This window comes from Candida parapsilosis, contig 005809, assembly GCF_000182765.1.
Source record: "Candida parapsilosis strain CDC317 annotated contig 005809".
Taxonomy (NCBI): domain Eukaryota; kingdom Fungi; phylum Ascomycota; class Pichiomycetes; order Serinales; family Debaryomycetaceae; genus Lodderomyces; species Lodderomyces parapsilosis.
In genome coordinates, this window is record NW_023503281.1 from 1895738 (window position 1) to 1917220 (window position 21483).

General features: G+C 37.0%; 7 protein-coding genes across 7 annotated transcripts; 3 read left to right on the forward strand and 4 right to left on the reverse strand. All coding sequences in view use genetic code 12, as the record gives it.

The window, feature by feature from the left end:
- Positions 1–35: 35 nt before the first annotated feature.
- Positions 36–4823, reverse strand: CPAR2_208860 (uncharacterized protein; the record flags this gene model as incomplete). Its single annotated transcript, XM_036809808.1, has 1 exon — positions 36–4823. The coding sequence occupies one exon, from the start codon at positions 4821–4823 to the stop codon at positions 36–38; it is 4788 nt and encodes a 1595-aa protein (XP_036666408.1).
- Positions 4824–9083: 4260 nt separating this feature from the next.
- CPAR2_208870 (uncharacterized protein) lies at positions 9084–11072 on the forward strand (the record flags this gene model as incomplete). Its single annotated transcript, XM_036809809.1, has 1 exon — positions 9084–11072. The coding sequence occupies one exon, from the start codon at positions 9084–9086 to the stop codon at positions 11070–11072; it is 1989 nt and encodes a 662-aa protein (XP_036666409.1).
- Positions 11073–11907: 835 nt separating this feature from the next.
- On the reverse strand, positions 11908–12303 carry CPAR2_208880 (uncharacterized protein; the record flags this gene model as incomplete). The annotated part of the gene is made up of 1 exon (XM_036809810.1): positions 11908–12303. One exon carries the CDS (start codon positions 12301–12303, stop codon positions 11908–11910), a length of 396 nt encoding a protein of 131 aa, XP_036666410.1.
- Positions 12304–13260: 957 nt separating this feature from the next.
- PCL7 (Pcl7p) lies at positions 13261–15390 on the forward strand (the record flags this gene model as incomplete). Its single annotated transcript, XM_036809811.1, has 1 exon — positions 13261–15390. The coding sequence occupies one exon, from the start codon at positions 13261–13263 to the stop codon at positions 15388–15390; it is 2130 nt and encodes a 709-aa protein (XP_036666411.1).
- Positions 15391–16383: 993 nt separating this feature from the next.
- Positions 16384–17910, forward strand: CPAR2_208900 (uncharacterized protein; the record flags this gene model as incomplete). Its single annotated transcript, XM_036809813.1, has 1 exon — positions 16384–17910. The coding sequence occupies one exon, from the start codon at positions 16384–16386 to the stop codon at positions 17908–17910; it is 1527 nt and encodes a 508-aa protein (XP_036666412.1).
- An 89-nt stretch (positions 17911–17999) lies between these two features.
- CPAR2_208910 (uncharacterized protein) lies at positions 18000–18203 on the reverse strand (the record flags this gene model as incomplete). The annotated part of the gene is made up of 1 exon (XM_036809814.1): positions 18000–18203. The coding sequence occupies one exon, from the start codon at positions 18201–18203 to the stop codon at positions 18000–18002; it is 204 nt and encodes a 67-aa protein (XP_036666413.1).
- Positions 18204–18451: 248 nt separating this feature from the next.
- Positions 18452–21430, reverse strand: SPO22 (Spo22p; the record flags this gene model as incomplete). Its single annotated transcript, XM_036809815.1, has 4 exons — positions 18452–18474; positions 18553–18641; positions 18721–21325; positions 21382–21430. The coding sequence occupies 4 exons, from the start codon at positions 21428–21430 to the stop codon at positions 18452–18454; spliced, it is 2766 nt and encodes a 921-aa protein (XP_036666414.1).
- Between the last annotated feature and the right edge of the window lie 53 nt (positions 21431–21483).

The window sequence follows — 21483 nt, forward strand, 5'->3', positions numbered from 1 at the left end:
ACATGCAAAATCTATAAACCACTAAAAAGAGCCATCTATGCTAGCTTATCGACAATTTGTTTCAAGTTTTCATTAATTTGTCCCCCGGTCCAGTCATTGACCCTGTCACTCTTTCCAACACTAACTTCAAACCGACTTAATATCTCCATCATATTCACCTTCAACTGTTCATTAAACACATTTGGTTCTTGCAACTCATTACTCAACATTTCCAAATACGACAAGATTCCAAATCTAGTAATCAACAAATCCGATCCATGATCAAGACCCTGTATCGTATATATGAATCTCAAGATCGATACTTTTAACTTCATATTCAATGTTTTGCAATTGAACAAATTCAATACAAATTCAATCACAGTTTTCGTAATCAATGACAAATCCCCAGTTGATTCAAGTCCATTGGTAATTTGATCTATAATCCAATTCAATTCTCGATAAACCCATTCTGATGAATCTGTTGGATGGATGATTGAATTGAATAATGGGATATCCCATTTGTTCAAACTCGGATGGGCAAGAACGTAACGAAAACTCAATTCGTACAAGAAATGAGCTGGGTTGGACAAGATGGGGACAAATTGGGAATAGACAAACCAAATCAATTTGGGAATCTCTTGTTGTTGTTGTTGCTGTTGTAAAGTAAAGCACACGTTAGATAAATAGACCTTGAATATGTTTTTATCTTTAAAATGAGCATTGGTTTCATCATCGATTGAAGTGAGAATCTTGTTGAGAATGATCTTGGCAATGGGGAGATACTTGGTATTGGACAAGTTTGCAATAATAAACTGCAAAATACCAGTGTCGATTAAATTTTTGATATTGAATGAGTAGGTCACACTTGCATCTTCATGTTTGGTGTATTTCAAAAGTTCATCGTTGTTGAGTATAATCATGTATAGAAATTCACAATCGTAAGCAAAGTGGGTTATGGATTTTAATTGATTTTCCTTCTCTAGTTCTTCCACCTGGAGCCAAAAATCAACCCCCTTGCCAAATTGAGGAAGGGTAGACCCCTTACTATTCAATGAATTTTGAATGATGCCCTTGTTTAAAGACACAGTAAACTGTTCATTCTTTTTGGTAATCGACTTGTCCATGTCAACTAGGGCAATCTCATTTTGATTAAGCTGATCCGAAAATTCCCAATTGGATACACTGGCAATCCAAGATATGGACAATTTAGCCTCCATTTTTTGCAACACATACTTGAGCAACAAATCCTCACTTCGATTCAATCCTTGATACTTTTCCAAAATCGTCTTTAGGTTGATCAAGTTGGACAATTTCAGGTGATCGAAATTGTAAAGAATGTAGATAATCAATGCTGAGTAGAATCTCAACGACGCATTTTGTTCATTTGGCAAAACATCCAAACATGTTGATGAAGTTAAAGCAATTTGAAATAATTTTTGAAAATCAATAGTGCTCTTTGATGAATTGATGAGTAGCTTCACCACATACTTTAATGAATCATTGTTGATGAATTTCGATTGAAGAATGACTTCCAATTGTGTGTTCAAAATACTTGCTGGCACCAGGTTCCATACATTAGCTTCAAAAATGTAATCTCCTACGCTGTTGATGAATGATTCGAATTTTGCAGAAAGCAGTTCCGATTCAGCAAAGCTTTTGGTGATGTAAAGCATTGATTTGTGGATCCAAGTTTTAATCTTGTCATTTTGGGGATACTTTCCGATGAAATTGATAAACACAGGGTTTGTAGTCTGTTTGAAATTGATTTGGTCCAATACAGTTTCAGCTATCGATTGATCGGTGGTTGTTTGAGAAGACAAGATCACCAAAATTTGGTCCCACATTGACCCCTCCACTGTCTTGGATTTCAATTTCAGTTGTATCACAGCCAAAATTTGTTTCATGTATGATTCAGAAACGTCAATGTGATTTTGCACCGATGAGGACACGATTAAACAATTCAATACGTCATCCTTCAAGTTCTTTTCCAATAGCCAGGAAGAAACTACGTGATACCTACCGATAATGACCGGCAATAAATCATAATCACCTTTCGCAACAATCTCATCAACAACCTTTCTCAACTCTGAATCGGTGAGCTCTACCAAGTTTAGTTCAAGTAACTGAGTCAACAAACCAATCCTGTTGATTTTCTCAAACATTAACAACTTCCAAAATTGAGCAAAATCGAGCTTCATTTGTTTATCTATACAAATAGCCACAGCCAGTTCAAAAAGCAACCCATCAGATGAATTGGTTATCTCTTTCAATTGAGTTTTATCCAACAACCAAACGTAATCAATAAATTCAACTTGTCCTGTAGATAATCTATCAAACACAAATTTCGACAATGCCGAGGAGTCAATGTTGGGAAGTGCTTTAATTGCCTCTCCATACAACTGAATCACCAATTTTGCGTCACCGCGAGAAGTACTTGCAAGAAACTTCCTCCAAACCAATTCGGAAGTGAAATAATCAATCGCTTGTTGACTAGAGTTGGTCAAGAACCCCCAAAGCTTAGTAAACAATACCGTTATCAATTGTGTTGCTGAAACTTCTTTTTCAAGAACTAAATTGGTTAGTGCCAATACTGCCAAATAGTCTAAATTTGATGAAATTAATTTCTTTTCAATAATATGGGGATTTTTAGCCAATTGAGTAACTGATGAGTTGTAAACCACCTCCATGATTGAGGAATCTTGGTCAATGGGCATAGATGATTCAAATTCCAACATCTTATCCAAGTTAAATTTCTTTACAAGCTCATCCACATCTAATTGATCAACAAGTGACGCCAAAACATCTTTATCCCCACCAAGCACAATCAAGTATCTCAAAAACCTGAATAGCCATTGCAAATTTGCTTCATCATAACCTTTACCCAACAAAAACTTGAATTGTTCAAACATGGCCACCACAAATATGCTCTCATCGTGATACTTTTCATGAGACAAATCGAGATACTTGTATGGACTACGCACACATCGAGCGACAACTTCGTCAAACATGTTCCAAAACTCTGGTGTCATTTCCGAATCCTCTAATGAATATATTAAACTCATTATCGGAGTGACCAACAAATGGTTGTTGAAAAACATCTTGTCTTGGGATAATCTATTGAGTAAGTGATAGATTTTAGTTGCAAAAGTTGAAGTGATGGTTGATTTTGAAGCTAATTTTATCAATAACGTGTAAAATGAATTGGCGCCGTTGGTTTTATTCCACCATTTGAAATCTTGGTTTTGCAAATTCATGTAAAGATCAAGTATAGACAAGTCGTAATTAGACAATTTTGATTTGGAAACGATTTCCGATACTCCTGAAGAAACCAACTTTTGTATAGAGCTTTTGTTGAGTGATGAAGGAAATGATGACTTGTACTGGTTCATAATAGTCAATGCTGTAAGATGAGTGAGTTTGGATGGTTTTGCAGAGAGTTGTTGGGCAATCAATGTGATGTCAGGTAATTGGTTAAACACAAGAGTAGTCAATTCTTGTCTCTTGTTGACCACATCAATTACCAGTTGCAATCTCTTTAAAATAAAAAGAATCAATTGCAAAGTCAACTGCACAGTTAAACCAGTCTTTGAGGACAAACCTTCCACCAACGCACCCTTTAGTAATGGCGCAAACACTATGCTTTCATTAATTGCTCTGACGTCAAATTTGATAAATTCAACATTTGTTTCAAATTGAGGCATTGGAATCTGCAACACATTCGTGTACAACAAAGTGTACAAAATCCACCAAGATGTTAATGATGGATCATGATAACCTCCTCCATGTTGCACGAGATAATTCATATAAGGTGGGATCAATTCCTGACAACATGACAACACCTTGACAATAAACTGTAGTTGTTTGTTAGAGTCTGTTGGTTTTAAACTTGTCAATAAAGTGTAGAGCAACTTATTTGCAATTTTGAAATGCTTGTTATTGACATCCACAACCACCCCAACATCGGAATTTTGGGTCCATAATTTGTCATTGGCAAATACTAGCCCATTTTTGAAATCTGTAGCTACCTTAGTCATAAAGTCAAGAAAGAATGGTTCTTTGATTTTGTTGAATAAAAAGTGGACCTTGTACATGAAGCTATCATTGAGTATTTTGCATTTTTGTGCCTTTTTGAAATTACGCTCATCAAGAAGCTTGTCATTGAGAAACTGGATCAAATTAAGTAACAGATTAATCGTATCATATTGTAGATACTTCCAAATATTCTTTACAATTTTGGAATGGTTGGTCAACAAATCCAATCGATGGTAATACGCAGCATTGGAACATAAATCAATCCACAATTTCATAAAATTTGATCTAATGGAATACTGATCATTCACCTCACCTGCTTCAATCTCAATCTTACTTGGAGTCATCAATTTGGGCAACACTGGAAGCGTCAAGTCAAAACTATTGAGAAACTCCTGTACTATTATGGAATCGTAATTGATTAAGTTGTCCAAAAGCCTGATTGTTGGATTGGTTGATGAAGGTTTCAAGCTACTCAATGCACGATACGTGATTTTGGTGTAATTGATCAATACATCTTTAGCAAAATCAACGATAAACTGTCGTACTGGTAAAAAAGTATCCTTGTGCTCATTGATTGTACGAAGCACATGATTCAACTTATTAGTGATATCAACAAACTCTTTGTGGTTATTAACTGATGAATAATATGACCAAATAGGTAAAGTTCTCCCTAAATCTCCTTGTTGGATCAATCGCGAGATTAATTCCAAGTTGTCAGTGGACGCCTGTATTTGACTGAGTAGTTGAACGAGAGAATGGTCCACATTTACTGATGGTGCTGTATACACTTTTCTCTTTTTCGCCTCCGACATGGCTGATGGTGTACTCGATGTGGGGGGTCTTTGATCAGATGGTTGTAAAATAAGAGAATTTTCAGATGAGAGAGATGCGGTTTGTCTGGTAGCGTTTGTATGTGCGGCTCAGATTAACTTCGTAAATGAGAGCACGTGACATGTTGTCGATGTTAGTTGGCACTCTATAGCTTTGAAGTTGTATCAAAATCTCTTGGCCAGTTGATGCTATGGAATGCGTGTGTGTGTGTGTGTGTGTTAGTGTGTGTGTGTGTGTGTGTATAGTTATGTGTGTGTATGATAACCGTAGAGTAACTGAGGACCCCACTTCAGAAATTTCTGATCCCAAAGCATGAGCAATCGTTAGTTTTGCTGCATGGGTTATGCCCCACCAAAAAGGGGCAAAGAGTGTCCTTTGAAAAGTGGGTTTATGCCGCGGTGGAGCATTTCTGAATAGTTGTTTATTCTACAACGAAGCAAAAGTGTAAGTATGCCCCTCTTCCCCGCCCTTCAACAGAATTGAAAACCGTTCAAGAAACAACAAGAAACAAATTTTGATAGAACAACGACTCAATCATTTTTTGTTGGGTGGAAACCAAAAAAGCACATGCATTTCGGCATAACTCTCTTTTGGGAAAGATATTATTTCCATTTCTCGTGCTTGCTAGTGGTGTTGATCTAGCAAGCTTTCTATCTATTTATTGTCATGAACATGATTGCTACGACAATCGTACATCTACCCAAGAACAATATGAGTTGAGTGTATATGCAGTATTCGATGCTCATTGTTCTTGTAATGGAACAATAGTAAGCAATTTTACTTATCTTGGTAATAATAGAAGATGTTTAGCTTCTATCTCTTGCTATTTCAGGATGGAGGTTAACACTTTTTTCTAATGCAAAAGATATACATCTCGTATCAGTTTTTACTTCCATTCGTAGTTGGTTGTTTTACGTCATTGCGAAATAGCATATCCGAGGTTCCAACACAAAAGACATAAAAAAATATATGCCTATTTTTGGTAATGAAATTGAAGCCATAAATAAAAAAAAAAAAAAAAAAATTGCAAGAAAATAAAGGAAAAATATTTTACAGTGAGTATTTGCAAAGTTCAGTTTGTTGCTACAGGATCCACTTTGAATACAAAGTCAAAGTTGTAACTTTACATAATCAACGCAAATACATTAGGATTTATGAGTTTTTAACTTTGACTTTGACTACTCTTTTTGAAGTAAATTCGGTGGTAACTACTCTCATACCAGCATAGATGCACTTATGAAATTAATTGGTTTTTTTTTTTTTTCGTTCAAATGAATGATGTCATTGAGAGACATTTTACTAAAAGCCCCTAAAAGCCCATAAAGGAACAAAATCGTGGGACTATGCTACTCTTGAGTCCAGTAATTACCATGATTTACTTGTCTATCATTTGACAGAGTTCTGAAATAATAGCGTCTCTATTATTAGAAACTCCGTTCGGAGCTCGGTCCCATCTCCTATTGTTTATTCACACAACACAAGCTCGATGATATTGTTCTTGAAGTGTATTAAAAGATAATGATAGAGACCTCCCTTCTCCTATTTTGTGGGTGTGACTCTCTATTAGGTATACTTTTTGTTTACGTTTTTTTTGTTTTTCTTATATATGCATGCTATATCACAAGATTTATATGGTTTTTGGGTCCTTTGTTTACTGTTTACCAAAGTTGCATTTGTGAGGTCTGCTCTATATTGTTATTATTCCAAGATTGTGTTGAATAAACAAAATAGTCTTGATGATCTTAGTTTGTATTTAGTAAAAGAATGGTTATGAGTGTATTGTTTTTTGTTTACTTTCGAGACTGACAATAAAAAATATAGATAGGCATTGTTGTGATTACATCATACCCATCTTTTGGTATCACTATTGTACTAGAGCATTGTACTTGACACAATACAGAGGATAATATCTTATTGTCTTTTGATACAATCCTCACACCACTTTTTTCCTATTCTACATCGTTTAACCATTTCAAGATACCCAATAGCTAGTAACTAGTTTTGTTTGTATATATGAGCCCACATGAAATTTTGTCAGAGAGTAGTGTGTGTGTGTAAGTCTGACTAGAAATGAAAAAGAACCTCGTAAATCATTTAAGAAGCACAACAGTACATAGTACCACAGTTAAGTAATAGAAAAGCATACGTTTTGCAAATTGTAAACAAAAGGTTTACACATACAAAATTTGTTACTAACTAATTAATGGTGCTCTAATATGCAGAAATAGTGGTGAGTTAAAATTTGTATTGTGTCTAGAAAACGCATAGAGTATACCAAATATACTGCATATAATTTTCATTCTTTTTTTTTTTTTTTTTTCCATTTCTCGTGTATCGTTTTAGTAATGTGTGTGTGTGTTTTGTTTGTGTGTTGTTTGTGGTGATTTTTATTCATTAGTTTGTGATTTGTGTTTTGTGTTTTGTGGTGTAGAAAGAAATATTCATGTAGTTTTCCCCTCAATCTTTTATCTCCTACAACATCTGTCTCATTCACTTATTTCTCACTATCTCCTTAATGGATAGTTTTTCCCTCTATCTACCACAAATGTTTACTTTAATCTATGGGGGAACCTCTGACAAAAGGGGTAGACCTTGCTGATGCATGTATAGTGCAGTGTGTTTTATAGATCTACTATATAAACTTTTTTTTTTTTATTTTTATTTTTTATAGGTTTAAATGTCTATAAATAACAAAAATAAAACACAACACCAACACTTCAGTAGGCTGTTTTGTTTACTCATTCTCTATACCCCCCCCCCCCCATACACGTAAACAGATCACCGATATGTATATACATATATATATATATATATATATCAGTAGATTCAAACTGACTTTATTTGTATGCTTATAAAACCCAGAATTTCTGTCAACCAACTTGAGACCACTTACCCCGGATTCAATATCACATCAACATCCTTTTTACAACCACGCAAGCTGGTTTGCCAAGGACATTACATCATCAACTAGACGATACCAAATTACAGACACCTCCTAGTTTTCAACAATTCTCATCCATAGCGTTACTCTCACGGTACAAGTTTCTATTGTTTCCCACACTTGATAACAATAAGCAGTCGAAACACCCCAACTACAAAATACAACAATATCAACTCACCAAAACCTAAACCAGTTATTCTACAGCCCAATCTCAATTACTAACTCTACTTCTTTCACCACATGATGATGATGGTATGTATACTGAAAAGATAATCATTTTACAATCATATTTTGTGCCTTTGAAAAAGAAAAGGTACAATCAAAGGGAAAAAGTAGTGCAGATCACCACATGTCGTCATGTAACATTTTTTTTTTTTAAAAAAAAAAAGAAGAGAAAAATAAAAAGTCTTATACCATTCAACATTTACGAATGAAACTTACCATACTATAACTTGTTTCATCTTACTGTTTCATTGGTTTCCTCGAAGGGCAAACAAGACAAAACATATCGCGTCTTTCACTTATAGCCCCTCCTTCACAGACATAACTATTTCAAACAACAACCAAAACCACAACCACAACAACCGAAACAATGCAAACAATAACTATAATTTTCCCCTCAAAATTCCATCACAGTAATCATCATTATCACATCTCCACCTGTTTTGTGCAATGAGGCTTTTATTTGAAGTTAAAATAAAATAAAAAAAAAAAAAAGGTAAACGCCGAAGTTTTTTCTTTAAATTGCACAAACACAATGACAATGACAATAACAATAACAATAACAATAGCAAGAGTAAAAATGGAAAAATAGAAAATTAGGAAATGAGATATTCTGAAACATTTACACGACCATTACTATAACACATACCATACACAGAACAATAGAAAAAAAACCCCCAATTTGGTAATTTTTGCACGTAATGCAGCTTAGAGCTTTTAGTATATATATATATACATATATATGTACACCTACACACAAGCGCACACACAAGCACACAAGCACACACACACAAGCACATACTGCATTAACATTCACACGACCTACTTTGATAGACTAGACAAACAGACTGACATACCGACAGACAGATAGCACTTACTAACTTTTTCCCCTGTTTTTATTTTTTTCACCTACAACCAAAACTAACTCCTCATTTTTTTTTTCTAGAACTTAAGAAGATACTTCAACAGTCACCCTACAACTGCTGTATCAAAGACAACCATTCATTCATCTCATTCGACCGCAAATATTATTTGTGATTCAGATGCTAAAACTGTTGCAACCATTACAGAAGACATAATGCCATCTTTTACATCAACAACACCAAACAACATCAACAACCACAACAACCTGGGCGACAACAACAACAACAACAACAACAACAACAACAACAACAACAACAACAACAACAACACCGAGGATAATAATGATGTACTCAAGGGAGCTCACACCCCTACGAGCACATCCTCGGCTTTTTTTACATTTGACGCCACTTTAAATGAACTATATCCAAATCTACCTTCCAATTATAAATTAATCAGCATTCTTGGTGAAGGTGCATTTTCCACCGTTTACAAAGCACTCGACACAAGACAAAACAAACCAGTTGCCATCAAAATCATTAGTAAAGCTCATCTCACTTCCAAACAGTTTCTCAATATCAAAAATGAAATTAGAATTATGAAACGTACGCACCACCCCAATATATTACAATTGTATGAATCGTTTGACACTCCTGATCATTGTTTCCTCATATTGGAATATTGCAATGGTGGTGAAATATTCAACAAAATTATAGAGTATACTTACTTCTCGGAGCATTTGTCACGCCATGTTTTTAAACAATTGTTATCAGCTATTGACAACCTTCACAAGCTCAATATTGTTCATCGTGATATCAAGCCAGAAAACTTGTTGTTTAAAAAGATTCCATTTTTCCCTAGATCAGTTGAAGAGTGTGAAAAACATGCTCGTGCATCAGATGACGATTGTAAAGTGGATGAAGGGGAGTTCAAATTGAATGTAGGTGGAGGAACAATTGGGGTGATCAAGTTGGCTGATTTTGGGTTGGCTAAACAATTGATTGATGAAGATGATAACTCCAAAGTTCCAATGAAGACACCTTGTGGTACTGCTGGATATACTGCACCTGAAGTTATCACATGCAATACAAAAAATGAAGGACTTTACCTGAAACGGACAAGAAACCACTACTCAAAAGCTGTTGATATTTGGTCATTAGGTTGTTTCTTGTATACTATATTGTGTGGATTCCCTCCATTTTATGACGATGATGCTAATGATGTAACGATGAAGATTCTTCGCGGTGAATATGTATTTTTACAACCATGGTGGGATGAAATTAGTGATGATGCAAAGGATTTGATTACAAAGATGTTGGAAGTGAATCCAGAAAAGAGGATAACTATTGAAGAAATTTGGCATCATCCATGGGTGACACAGGGACAAAAAAGGCCAAGGTTGACGAGTAATGGAGATTTGGTGGAAGTTAGTCATTATTTTGAACAAAATTATGAAGTTGATCATGTTGAAGATATTGGTAATGATGAATTGACTATTCCAATGTCAAATCAACCAATCTTGTCACCCAGAGCTCATGCAATAAAAGTTGTGTTTGACAATCCTGCTATGCTTGGAAGTTTTACAAATGTCTCATCACAATTTATTGAAAATATCAATGAGGAAGGAGAAGAGGACGATGATGATGATGATGATGACGACGACGACGACGACGACGACGACGACCGCGACGGAGAGGATGAACCACTAAGCAAACACAAAGTGCTTCACAAGACTAAAGATCATGTCCCAACACCCATGCCAAAAGAACTCAACTTTAAGAATGTGTTCAATGTCGACAAGTCACAACTCGATGTATCTGGTGACGATGATTCAGATGGGGACGATAACCTTTCTCCCGACGAAGTATCAGAATTGGAAGACGATTTAGCCAGTTTACAACTAACACCAAAACTCATTACTCGATCAAGAAACAATAGCAGTCTAGCTCAAGCTCAAGCTCAAACACAACAACAATACACTGGCAAAATCTTGGATGAAGAAATGGATGATTATTCCAATTCTGATAACGAAATATCTGAATGGACAAGATCGTCATCAATCATATCCGGTATTGAATCTTTTAAATTGACATTGACTGATTCCAATTTGTTAGCTCGGAGGAAAAGTTCACGCAAGACATCAACCACTGCTACAACTGCTACAACTGCTACAACTGTCACAACTGCACCAGCTACTGTTGGATAAACAAAGCCAACATCGAACAAAGTTTAGTTGCGAAAACCATTAAAGAGAGATGATTTTATAATGACTGGAAAGATAAATTAAGCTAGAGCTCATAAAAGAAAAAAAAAAAAAAAGAAGGATTTGTTTTTATATATATACATATAGGAAAGGGTTATTTACTATTTAGTTCAAGAATATATTTTACTACTCGTTTGTGAATGGAGGAGAAGTGTAGGTTAGTGAGACCATGTGCTACCGAATAGCATAATCTTTTCTCTTTTAATAATGAAATTTTTTTTTTTTTTTTGTTCCTCAATTTAATCCTTTTCTTTTTCCTTTTCAAACCATCAAATACCCAGGAAAATGAAAAGTTTTGGCCTGATCCGGACCCATCTCTAATGATGTGTCCACTAACCCCATGATCAAACATCTTTTTTATTAACTGACGACCCGTTCTGGCAAGTCTACCCAAAAAAGCAAGACTTTGTAATTCCTTATCATGAAGAAATTTTTCTTCAGGGTATTTGTATATCAAAAAGCTACAAATAGAGTGCATCATAGTACATCAGGGATTCTATGGGAAGGAGTGAGGTTGCAAATACTATTGGTTTGTTCTCACGCACTTCCTTCCTTTTTATTCTACTTCCTGGTGTCTCCAAGAACACTTACATTTCAATGCAGTGTATAATGTGATGATATCCCGTCTCTTTTCTTTGATTATATGTATCAATCTATATACAAGTGGGGGTGGGGGTGGGGGTGGGGGTAGAGAATATCTCATTACTCCGTAATTAACAATCATCCACATTTGTCTCCATATACCAGCCAAAGCCATTTTTCAAGTTTTATAGAATTATCACTTTGCATTTCCACCTTCTGGTTCACCACGAATAATCTCTCCACTTAAAGGTTGCAAAGCGGCAAACTTCCGCTTCATTTCCTCTTGCTCACGATGCTCCAATTCATTAGCTTGTTGCTTTTGCGTCTTTTGTAACTTGGCTTGTTGTCGTTCAGCATCCTTGATGGGGCCCTGACGTAATGCTGCTCGTTCTGATTGTTGCGAATAGTTGATGAATATAAATGCACCGGTGGCGAATGCTATTGATGCTCCAAGGGTGATTTTTGATGCTGTTGACATTGAGAGTGAATAAGAGGAGATGTGTTGAGTAAAGTTGTGGGATGATGGAGAGTGAGGTGATGTGATTTGATTTTTTCTTATTTGTTTTTTTCGGGATTTGTCATTTTGACCCATATTCGCTTTAGGTTTTCTGGTTGCAAAGTGGAACAGGTGCAAAGTCGAGTAGGCGCAAATTGCAAATACAAAACTGTCATTGTTTTTTGGTGTATCAGCATATGTATTATCCGCATCATGAAAACATGCCTGTTTTTGGGAAACTTATGCTGGTGTCAAGACATACTTTGGTTCGGGTACTACGTCATTCCTTTCGCACCAAACACGTGCGTCACCAAACGTTAAAACTGAAAATAGTGAACGTTCTTCGAAGGAAAGGTCTTACAGTGTCAGACATTTCGCACGTTGTCCTTTTCGAATCTGAAAAGTTGGTTTCTTTGTTTCTTTGTTTCTTCTTTGTTGCTGTTTTGCCTTTTTGAGGAAAGGCTTGTGCAGCAAAGGGGCTGCAAAATTTACCTAGACACACGCAAAACAGTCAGCCACTCCTGTCAACCATGCTTTTATTACTCGCTTGTAAAGTAATCGTCTATAGAAAAAGAGAAAGAGAAACAGCTCACAAATGGAACAATTGAAGCTGAGGAATGAGGTGAAGCCACTCAGTAGAAATTGCACTAGCCGTGTGTTGGCGGGAAACCCCGATCGAGCTCGTCTAACTCAACACTGGCCAATTACGAGTTCGAGTGTACGTTTTTTTTTTGTACGTAGCCATACCTAACCGCTCTCTACATCTATCCTGACAAACAGCCACGCATATTGATCTCTTCAAAAATTATACTACTGCAACACAAAATATTTAACAAGGGGAAGGATTCAATTTATTTTGTTTTTTTCTTTTTTTCTTTTTTTCTCTCTAATTTTGCATCACAAGGTCTCAATCCCGACAAAATTCAAAAATACGCAATTGATTTCCAACGACGAGACAATCTACAACAATAGCAACACACAGATACCCATTGAACCAGTTTTGCAAGTTGGAAAAACTACATATGAGATAATTTTGACTAATAGATTTCAACAATGAGCACAAATCTTCACCATAATGACAATCCGACATCTAATAATCATTTTCAATCAGGAAACAAAAGCCTCGCTTCATCTGCAGATCCTCATCTGCTGGGGTTTCAGGGGGACAATGCCAGTGGAAGTTCAACTCTTCAGCCACAGTCAACCAAATCCCAAGTATCCAATTTGACCAAAACTTTACAGTCGTCGTCATCGTCGTCGTCAGGGACTTCAAATTTACCACAACAACAGGGACATCAGGGTTTAGTGGGCCATCACCTGCAAGGGCAGCAACAACATTCTAGTACTACTAACCCACAAGAATTAATTACAGGGCTACCATACAATATCAGGGAGGACAGAACAAACGATACTCAACAAGCTAGCTACCAAAACTATTATGGTGCATTTCCTCAACAAATTCCCATATCACAAAACTCTTATAAACACATGCCCATGTCTCACAATACACCAACCGCAGTAGGTACATCCTACACATCAGCCCATTCCTATAACCCATCGTTGCCGTCGACTAATAATTTCATAACTCAACCAGAGTCAGCATCCTTCCATGACCATACAGCACCTTCCAGTTTCCGCCCAAACACTGTGCCGCATGCTTTCCCAACAACAACAGTACAAACTGACTCAGCCATTCCCAATAGAAGCTCATTTTCTACCGCCCCAGATGCAGCATCTCTGCTACACCTGACGTCTTACTCTGTGCCCGGCAACCAATTCCTGCGACCTTCCATGATCAATCATCCAACACAGATAAATCACAACCAGTACCTGGCAAATCAAAGAATTCCAAACTCACTACCTGTAGGGCATACATATGGATCATCATTTCCAAGTCAAGGACAACAACAACAGCAGCAGCAGCAGCAGCAGCAGCAGCAGCAACAACAACAACAACAACAACTGGCTCGTCGACTTCACTCCCTATTGAACGCAGATAAGCAACCGGGATTGGCAAGTGCTCCTACATCTATTCTGACAGGCTCAATCAACATCCCCCAACCCAATCGTGTGCAAGACATTCAACAGAGAGAGGGTCATTCGTATCACTCAACACCGCCCTACTACGAGCACGTGCAACAAAGGTCGCAAAGCCAGGAACAACAGTCCGAGTATGTACGTCCTGAACCGGATCATTACCTTTCGTACAATGAATTCCTCCAAGAGTTGAGAAGAAAAGGTGAACAAGGAATACATCCCAATTCAGACGAGGAGCATTTGAATATTGTTGAATTCCCCGTGAATGATTTAATCGTAATGCTTTCTTGCTTGTTGACTAAGATTATCGAAGCCAATGACAAATTGCACCCCAATCATTTCGAAAATACTATTGCCATACGACAAAAGATTAAAGAAGAAAAGAAACGAAAAAGGTTGCAACGTAAAGACAGTCAAAAAGAGTATCACAAGAGCACAATTGTTGGTGAAGTTGATGAGCATGGTGGCAGCAATACTCAATCCAACGAAGCAGGAGGAAATTCGGATGATCGTTTTGAAGTGCGTGTCCATAGTGAAGATAGAATGGACGAAGACGATGACCGATTGGATGCCAACGATGATGATGATTATGACGATGAAGATGACGAGGACAATGAAATGAAGAATAAATATTTGGCCAATGTTTTGGCATTTCATGGAACAAATGTTCCTGGCATCTCCCTTCATGCTTATTTAGCCAGAGTGTTAAAGTATTGCCCGGTGACCAATGAAGTGTTTTTATCATTATTGGTGTATTTTGACCGCATTGCTAAAAAGGCCAACAATTTAAATCAAAAACGCAAATCGGGTTTCAATGATGACAACTCAGACATTGCCGACGCTGAGCAACTTTTTGTCATGGATTCATACAATATTCATCGTTTAATCATTAGTGGCATCACCGTTTCATCGAAATTTTTTCTGGATATATTCTACAAAAACTTGCGGTATGCAAAAGTTGGTGGATTGCCATTGGAAGAACTAAATTATTTGGAATTACAATTTCTTTTACTTTTGGATTTCAAATTGATGATCAGTGTGGAGGATCTACAAAATTACGGTGATCTATTAGCCAGGTTTTGGAAACGAGAACAACTGAATGCGGGTGAAACAAGTGTGGCAAGTAATGTCAGTACTGATGCTTGAGATTGCTGTGTCAATTGGAGCATACTTTTGGTTGTGTGATGTGGCTCATACTGTTATAGTCTATGTGTGTGTTGTACGATAATTGTATAATTCAGTAAAACGTTGCAACCAAAGAGCTGGAAAACATTACGTAGTAGAGGCTATACAACTAAATCGGGAATGTCAATGTGTCAATTCACAGTGTTGTTCTCTAAGAGCTTTGTTTAAATTGTTTTCTTTCACATCTAATAGGTAAGGAAATTTCCTTTTTCGGCATTCAAAAAAGAAAATTTAAATCGTGGCTTAAAACGCTCGGATTTAAGATTTCCAGACCGATCTCCTACAGTTGTTGTCCCTGGTTGGAAATTTTTAAATCCTTCATTGCAAAAGGTTGGGCAGTATATTTCATTGGTAAACAGAAACTCAGGACTGGCATTTTGAACAAGGTAGAGGTGCCTTTTGAGGTCCAATGATGATGATAAGCTTTGTGCCGCCGAAGAATGCTCGTTTTTGTAACTTCTCTAGATGATTGCAATTCGCTTAAATCCTTTTGCTTCTTTAAAAAAGTTCAAGCACTTGTTTCTGGGTTGGTAGCTGCTTTGACTGTAGAGCCGTCACTGGGTAAGGCCAATGCAGTCCCCATTGAAAAACTACCTGCTTGTGGGGGTGGGAATAGATCTCAATTAGCTCCACCACATCGTAATTTTTAATGTTTTTTGTGTTATAATATTTTTCCCCTTGAGGTAATTTCAAAAAACACAGAGCTGCAAATAATCAATCATACATACATGCAACATCAAGGGATACTTTCATAATAGATCTTTCCCTTTGTTATCCGTTCCAAGTCATCGATGACTACTATCGAAAACAAACGTTCAATTAAAGGATCATAAATTTCGTTCTCATATATATTTTTTTTGGTGTCCCTTTGAACATCACCCCCTGCTTTGAATGTTCTGTAAAATCGTTTGAAAGCCATTTCATCATATCCTCCTTTGAAATTATACTACCACTATGGAAGCCATCATTGATCACTTCCTTACATCATGGGTACCTACCAAATTGCCAACATCAACTTCAATAAGCTCAATAGACCCCACAAACATACCAGGTTTACTGTCGACAGCGGAGATATTAAGACAAGAAGTCGCCACGCAAACGAATTCAATTTCGCTTTACTTTCTTTCAAAAGAAGCAAGAGCCGCCGCTGCATCGTATACAATATTGAGTGACCAACAAGTATTGGCATCTGCATCATCCTTGCTAAATGCTGCTAGGGTGACAAACACAGCAACGCCAACCTTTGATATTGATTTGGCACAAATAACTCAAGAGTTGTTTAACTCGACATTGTTATTAAAGAAGCTAGAGTGGGATGCAAATTTGTACGCAATCCATTTATCAGTACCGGGAAATTTGCTATTTGCTATATTGTTCTTTATAATATTGTTGTTGCAGTTATATATTGGTCTCATACGAGGTAGGACAAGGTATTTCACTGGCTGTTTGTTTTGTGGATGTGGGTTGGAAATGGCAGGTTATATTGCAAGAGCTATTGGGCATTATTATTGGTCAAATACAAATATCTACTTGTGTCAAATTATCTCACTCACCATTGGACCTGCATTCATTATGGCAGGAATTTACTATCTATTGACGCAGTTGATTATCATCCACGGAAGAGCGCAATTTAGCATTCTACGACCAAATTACATATCGTGGATTTTCATTTGCTGTGACATATGCAGCTTGGTTATTCAAGCTGCAGGTGGTGCGACTGCTGCTGTCAAGCTCCGCTTGTTTGAGGATACCAAGAGCGGTACTTACGTTATGGTTGGTGGAATCGCATTTCAAGTTGTCTCAATGAGTTTGTTTCTCAGTTTGTTGCTCAATTTCATGTATCGCATATACTTCAAATCGGCAGGATTAAAGTTCAATATCTTCATATTTTGTCATCTACTACTCAACACCAAACGTGGTCAAAATATAAGGCTAGATTGCAACTACGAACGAATATATGACCCGTCGTTTCAAAACATCAGACTGCGACCGCTATTCAATTACCTCCCTTTGGCAATTATCACGGCTTCGATTTTCATTTATATCCGATGTATTTATCGAGTTGCTGAACTATCAGAAGGTTGGAGAGGTTATTTAATCACCCACGAAGCGTTTATTTTAACATTGGATGCTTCAATGGTTTTTCTTAGCTGCCTTGTATTTATCCCATTCCACCCAGTATTAGTCTTTGGAAAAGATGTTCATATTTCTATTCGCCAAACTTTTGGAGCTTACAATGAGTTCGATCAGGCTCCAACTGCTGCTTTAAAGGAGGAATGCTTTAACCAAAGTAGCGATTCATTGAATGAGAAATACTCATATGGTGCTGGTGCAAGTTTCAACAGAAGTTCTGCATCGCCGGGGTTGAATAGTTGTGGTGGTCAAAAGTATTATAATCCGTATTTGTCCCCGGCTCGGTTTGCCAACTACAAGTCTGAAAGTTCGATCCAAAACAAGGGGGCGAGTGCAGGATTTAGATAAATAGTTATATATTCAAAATCTACTTGCTGTTTCAATAAGTGCAATCGTGGCTGTGAACCCGCTTCATCTTTCCGTCTTTGACCTTCTTTCTACTTCGCTCGAGGAATCCACTGAACATTTTTGACACAATATGGACCCGAGCAGCCACAAGATTTGACTCTTGACACGTCGTCTTTATGGTCCTGAACAATTAGTGATGGGTGGTATTTAGGAACCCCTTGTTGTTGAAGTGGCACTGCTCTGAGGCCGGAACAGTGCTTATTGTATGAGCTATTTGACTGTGAGTTTCCCATTTATATTTGATGCGGCACATTACGGAGTGACAATAAACACAAGTGAGTTTGTCGCCAATTTATATTTGATATATCGGCTTATCTATGGAGTTGATTTTCAATGCGTCACTGATAAGGAATTTTGCACTCTGCAAAAATCAGAACGAAAAGAGTGGATTACGTAATGTGCATTTAAAATATATCTTAACATTAGCAAAACACATACGTCACAGGGAGGAACATCACCTTCTTGTGTTCCCTAATACGTTTCAAATTTTATTAACCTCTGAATCTAGCAACATTGCATCTAAATGTTGGTCCTCTGCCAACTGCTGCCAAACTTCCAAAAACTAGAGTTGTTAGTATCCACAATCTATCTTCATTATTAATGAGCTACATACCTGCTTGTGCATTCTTTCATGAACAAACTTCGAAAATGATACTCCTATCGCACACCACCTCAATCCTTGACTCGTTTCCTTGCAATCACTATTATGTTAGTACTCATTATTGTAGATCCTTTATTTCATTCACTTACATTATCTTCTTTACTCCGTGATTCCATGACACACTGGCAAGCCATTCAATTTCAAACGAAGGTACCACAACGTTGACAACATTGGATTGGTACACTTTGTAGAATTGAAGCACTACCTTTTCCTTTTCAGATTCAAATTGATCATCGCTCATTTCCATAAATAGCCTTATCCATACAACTAGCTTGGACAAATATGTGACATCGGAAAATGTCAAGGTGCAGCTAATTATGGATAATAATAAGCTCAGCTTTACTTGTTTGGCAAGCGTGCGCTTCGAGAATATTAGCAAGTTTACGTACACTTCGTACAATTCAACAACAACTTTTGGCTCCATGGAGCAACTGTGGATCATGATTTCAAGTTGCTCAGTGGAGCCAATTGTTAACTCAGCTTGAAACCTGAAAGTGCTCAACTGTTGGATACATTCACGGACATCAACTGAAGAATCAATTTCCTTAATCTCCTCGATTATGTCATCGCTATGCTTTTTAACAAAATTCCAATCATCCACGTTAATTTCGTTCTTTTTGCAAAGAAATAAAAAGGTCAATATCCACGCTCTTGCTTTCCAAATCACAATTTTGTCATATCTTGCTTTTTCGATATCGGAAGAGATCAACGAAATAAATCCAATGCTAATTTGACAAAGCTGAATGCCAATCTCATGCTGATCGATTTGTTTGCATAATATGGCTATGTTGAATGCTTTACTGGCACACCACTCATAATCATTTGCATTGAAGATTTGTCCCACGACATGTGACGTGTTGGAGGCAAAATTGCAACTTTCTTTCAATATTTGGCAAAGATTCTCCAAGTTATTTAAATCTAAGTCATTTTTTTCGATATCATTGGAGAACATCAATATTGCACATCTACAACAAATAGGCAATATAATTCCAAAAGAATTCAAGTTCCGAACAAACTCTTCGTTAAACTGTTTCGACGAAAGTATGTTCAATAGTTGAAAAAATGCATTCTTTATAAACTTGCTGGGCAAGTTGTCGGTTGCTTCGATTATACACGCGGCTATGGCCAAAATTGTGTTGACATTTGTATTGGCCTCGACTAATTTGTTAAATTGTATGGTGGCATTTGTTTCATCTTTTAGCAAAGTATAGGCCCGAAATAGGTTGTATCGAGAAAGCATTGCATCTTCGTCCTCCTGGTCCAATTTCTTGTGTAGATCCAAAACAGCATCGGCATTGTTTGAAAGGAGATGGTTGTTTTCAATTGCTCGAATTATCTTCCCACGATCCTGACTTTCTGAAGGCAGTATGTAAAGCAACCTAGTAAGTGACAATTCTAACCACCATGTGCTTTGATCATAATCAAGCGCCTTGTATGCACTCATTCCTTGTTTCCAGAGCAATGCAAGCACACTCATTTTTGTATTCGAGGCTAGCTGATGCTGCAAAGTTCTTTCCGCAAGCTCGAGAAAAAGTTCCAATTCCTTGATTCTCAATTGTGGCTCCACTTTTTGAGCTAATTCTGCGTTTACAACGAATTTCGTAACTACCAAAAGCCCAACTTGGCTATCACTGAAATGGAGGTTTGTTAAAAGATAATCCAAACAGTTGTTGACTCCTTTGAAACTGTGTTGTAAATTTTGTTTTAGTAAACTCAACGTGTTTTCTAAGTTGTCCTCCATTGGTACAGACATCACCATACGCATCATGACCTCATCTATGTTTTCGGTGTCTTTTGTATCACATACTTCGAAATATAAGCCATACACTTCAAACTTATTCAGAAATTGGTTCTGGATAAGCTCCATTGCTGTCATTGCTCTGTCTCTTGATTCATTTGTGTCAATATATTTGTAACACTTGATCAACAAGATGTAGGTTTGCAAATACCGAGTCTTTACGATGTCTTGGCTCTCTTCCGTTATTGATTTTTCCATAGATTTGATGGACATAGTGGTCAAAGAACAGGCAACTTCATAGCTTCCCTTGTTAAATAGATCCAATGCAGAGTTGTACAAAATACGGCTTGTTTCCAAAACAAAGTCCAACGGTATCGGATAATCAAGATTAACCAACTTTGTTTCGTAAATTTTTGCAGCATCGAAATCTCCACATACTACTTCATAACTCAAGCTTAAAAGTGACACTTTAGAGTTGTACTCATCAACAAGATTTTTATTGCCTTTATCTAGCTCACAGTCTCTATCAATCGTCAACAATCTATTCAAAATTGTTTCTGCAAAGTTTCGACATTTTTTTGCAACACCAAGCACATTCGTGCTAATTGACGACGACAAGAGGTTTATCAAGCAACCCAAAATGGAAAAACACCTGTCAATACTTGGGTTAAATGATTCATAGATAAGTAGTAGGATTATAGCAAAGTATTTGACCCCATGAAGGGTATCCTTGTTTATATCCAAGTGACCTCCTAAGTTCCAAATATCTGATCCAACAGAATCGATCAGTTCCTGCAAATTGTCTGGAAGATGAACAAGGGAAGGATCTTGAGTGACGTTTCGTTGCATATTCTCAGCGATGGGCGTAATCAAATCGATCTTCTTCTGAATCAACAAGTCAGCATTTCCTTCGTACTCTTTTGAATTCAAAGTGTTGTAAATTTCTCTTCCTGTTTCTGCAATCTTGTTAGACCACACAATGTCAAGAACGTGTTATCACGTTGTCGCATACTTATCAAATTAACAGCTGTGCCTTGTAGGTTGGACACAAGCTGTTTCATAGTCGGTGAACAAGAGGAGTCAATCTTGGTTGTAAAAAACTGAAAAAAAATAA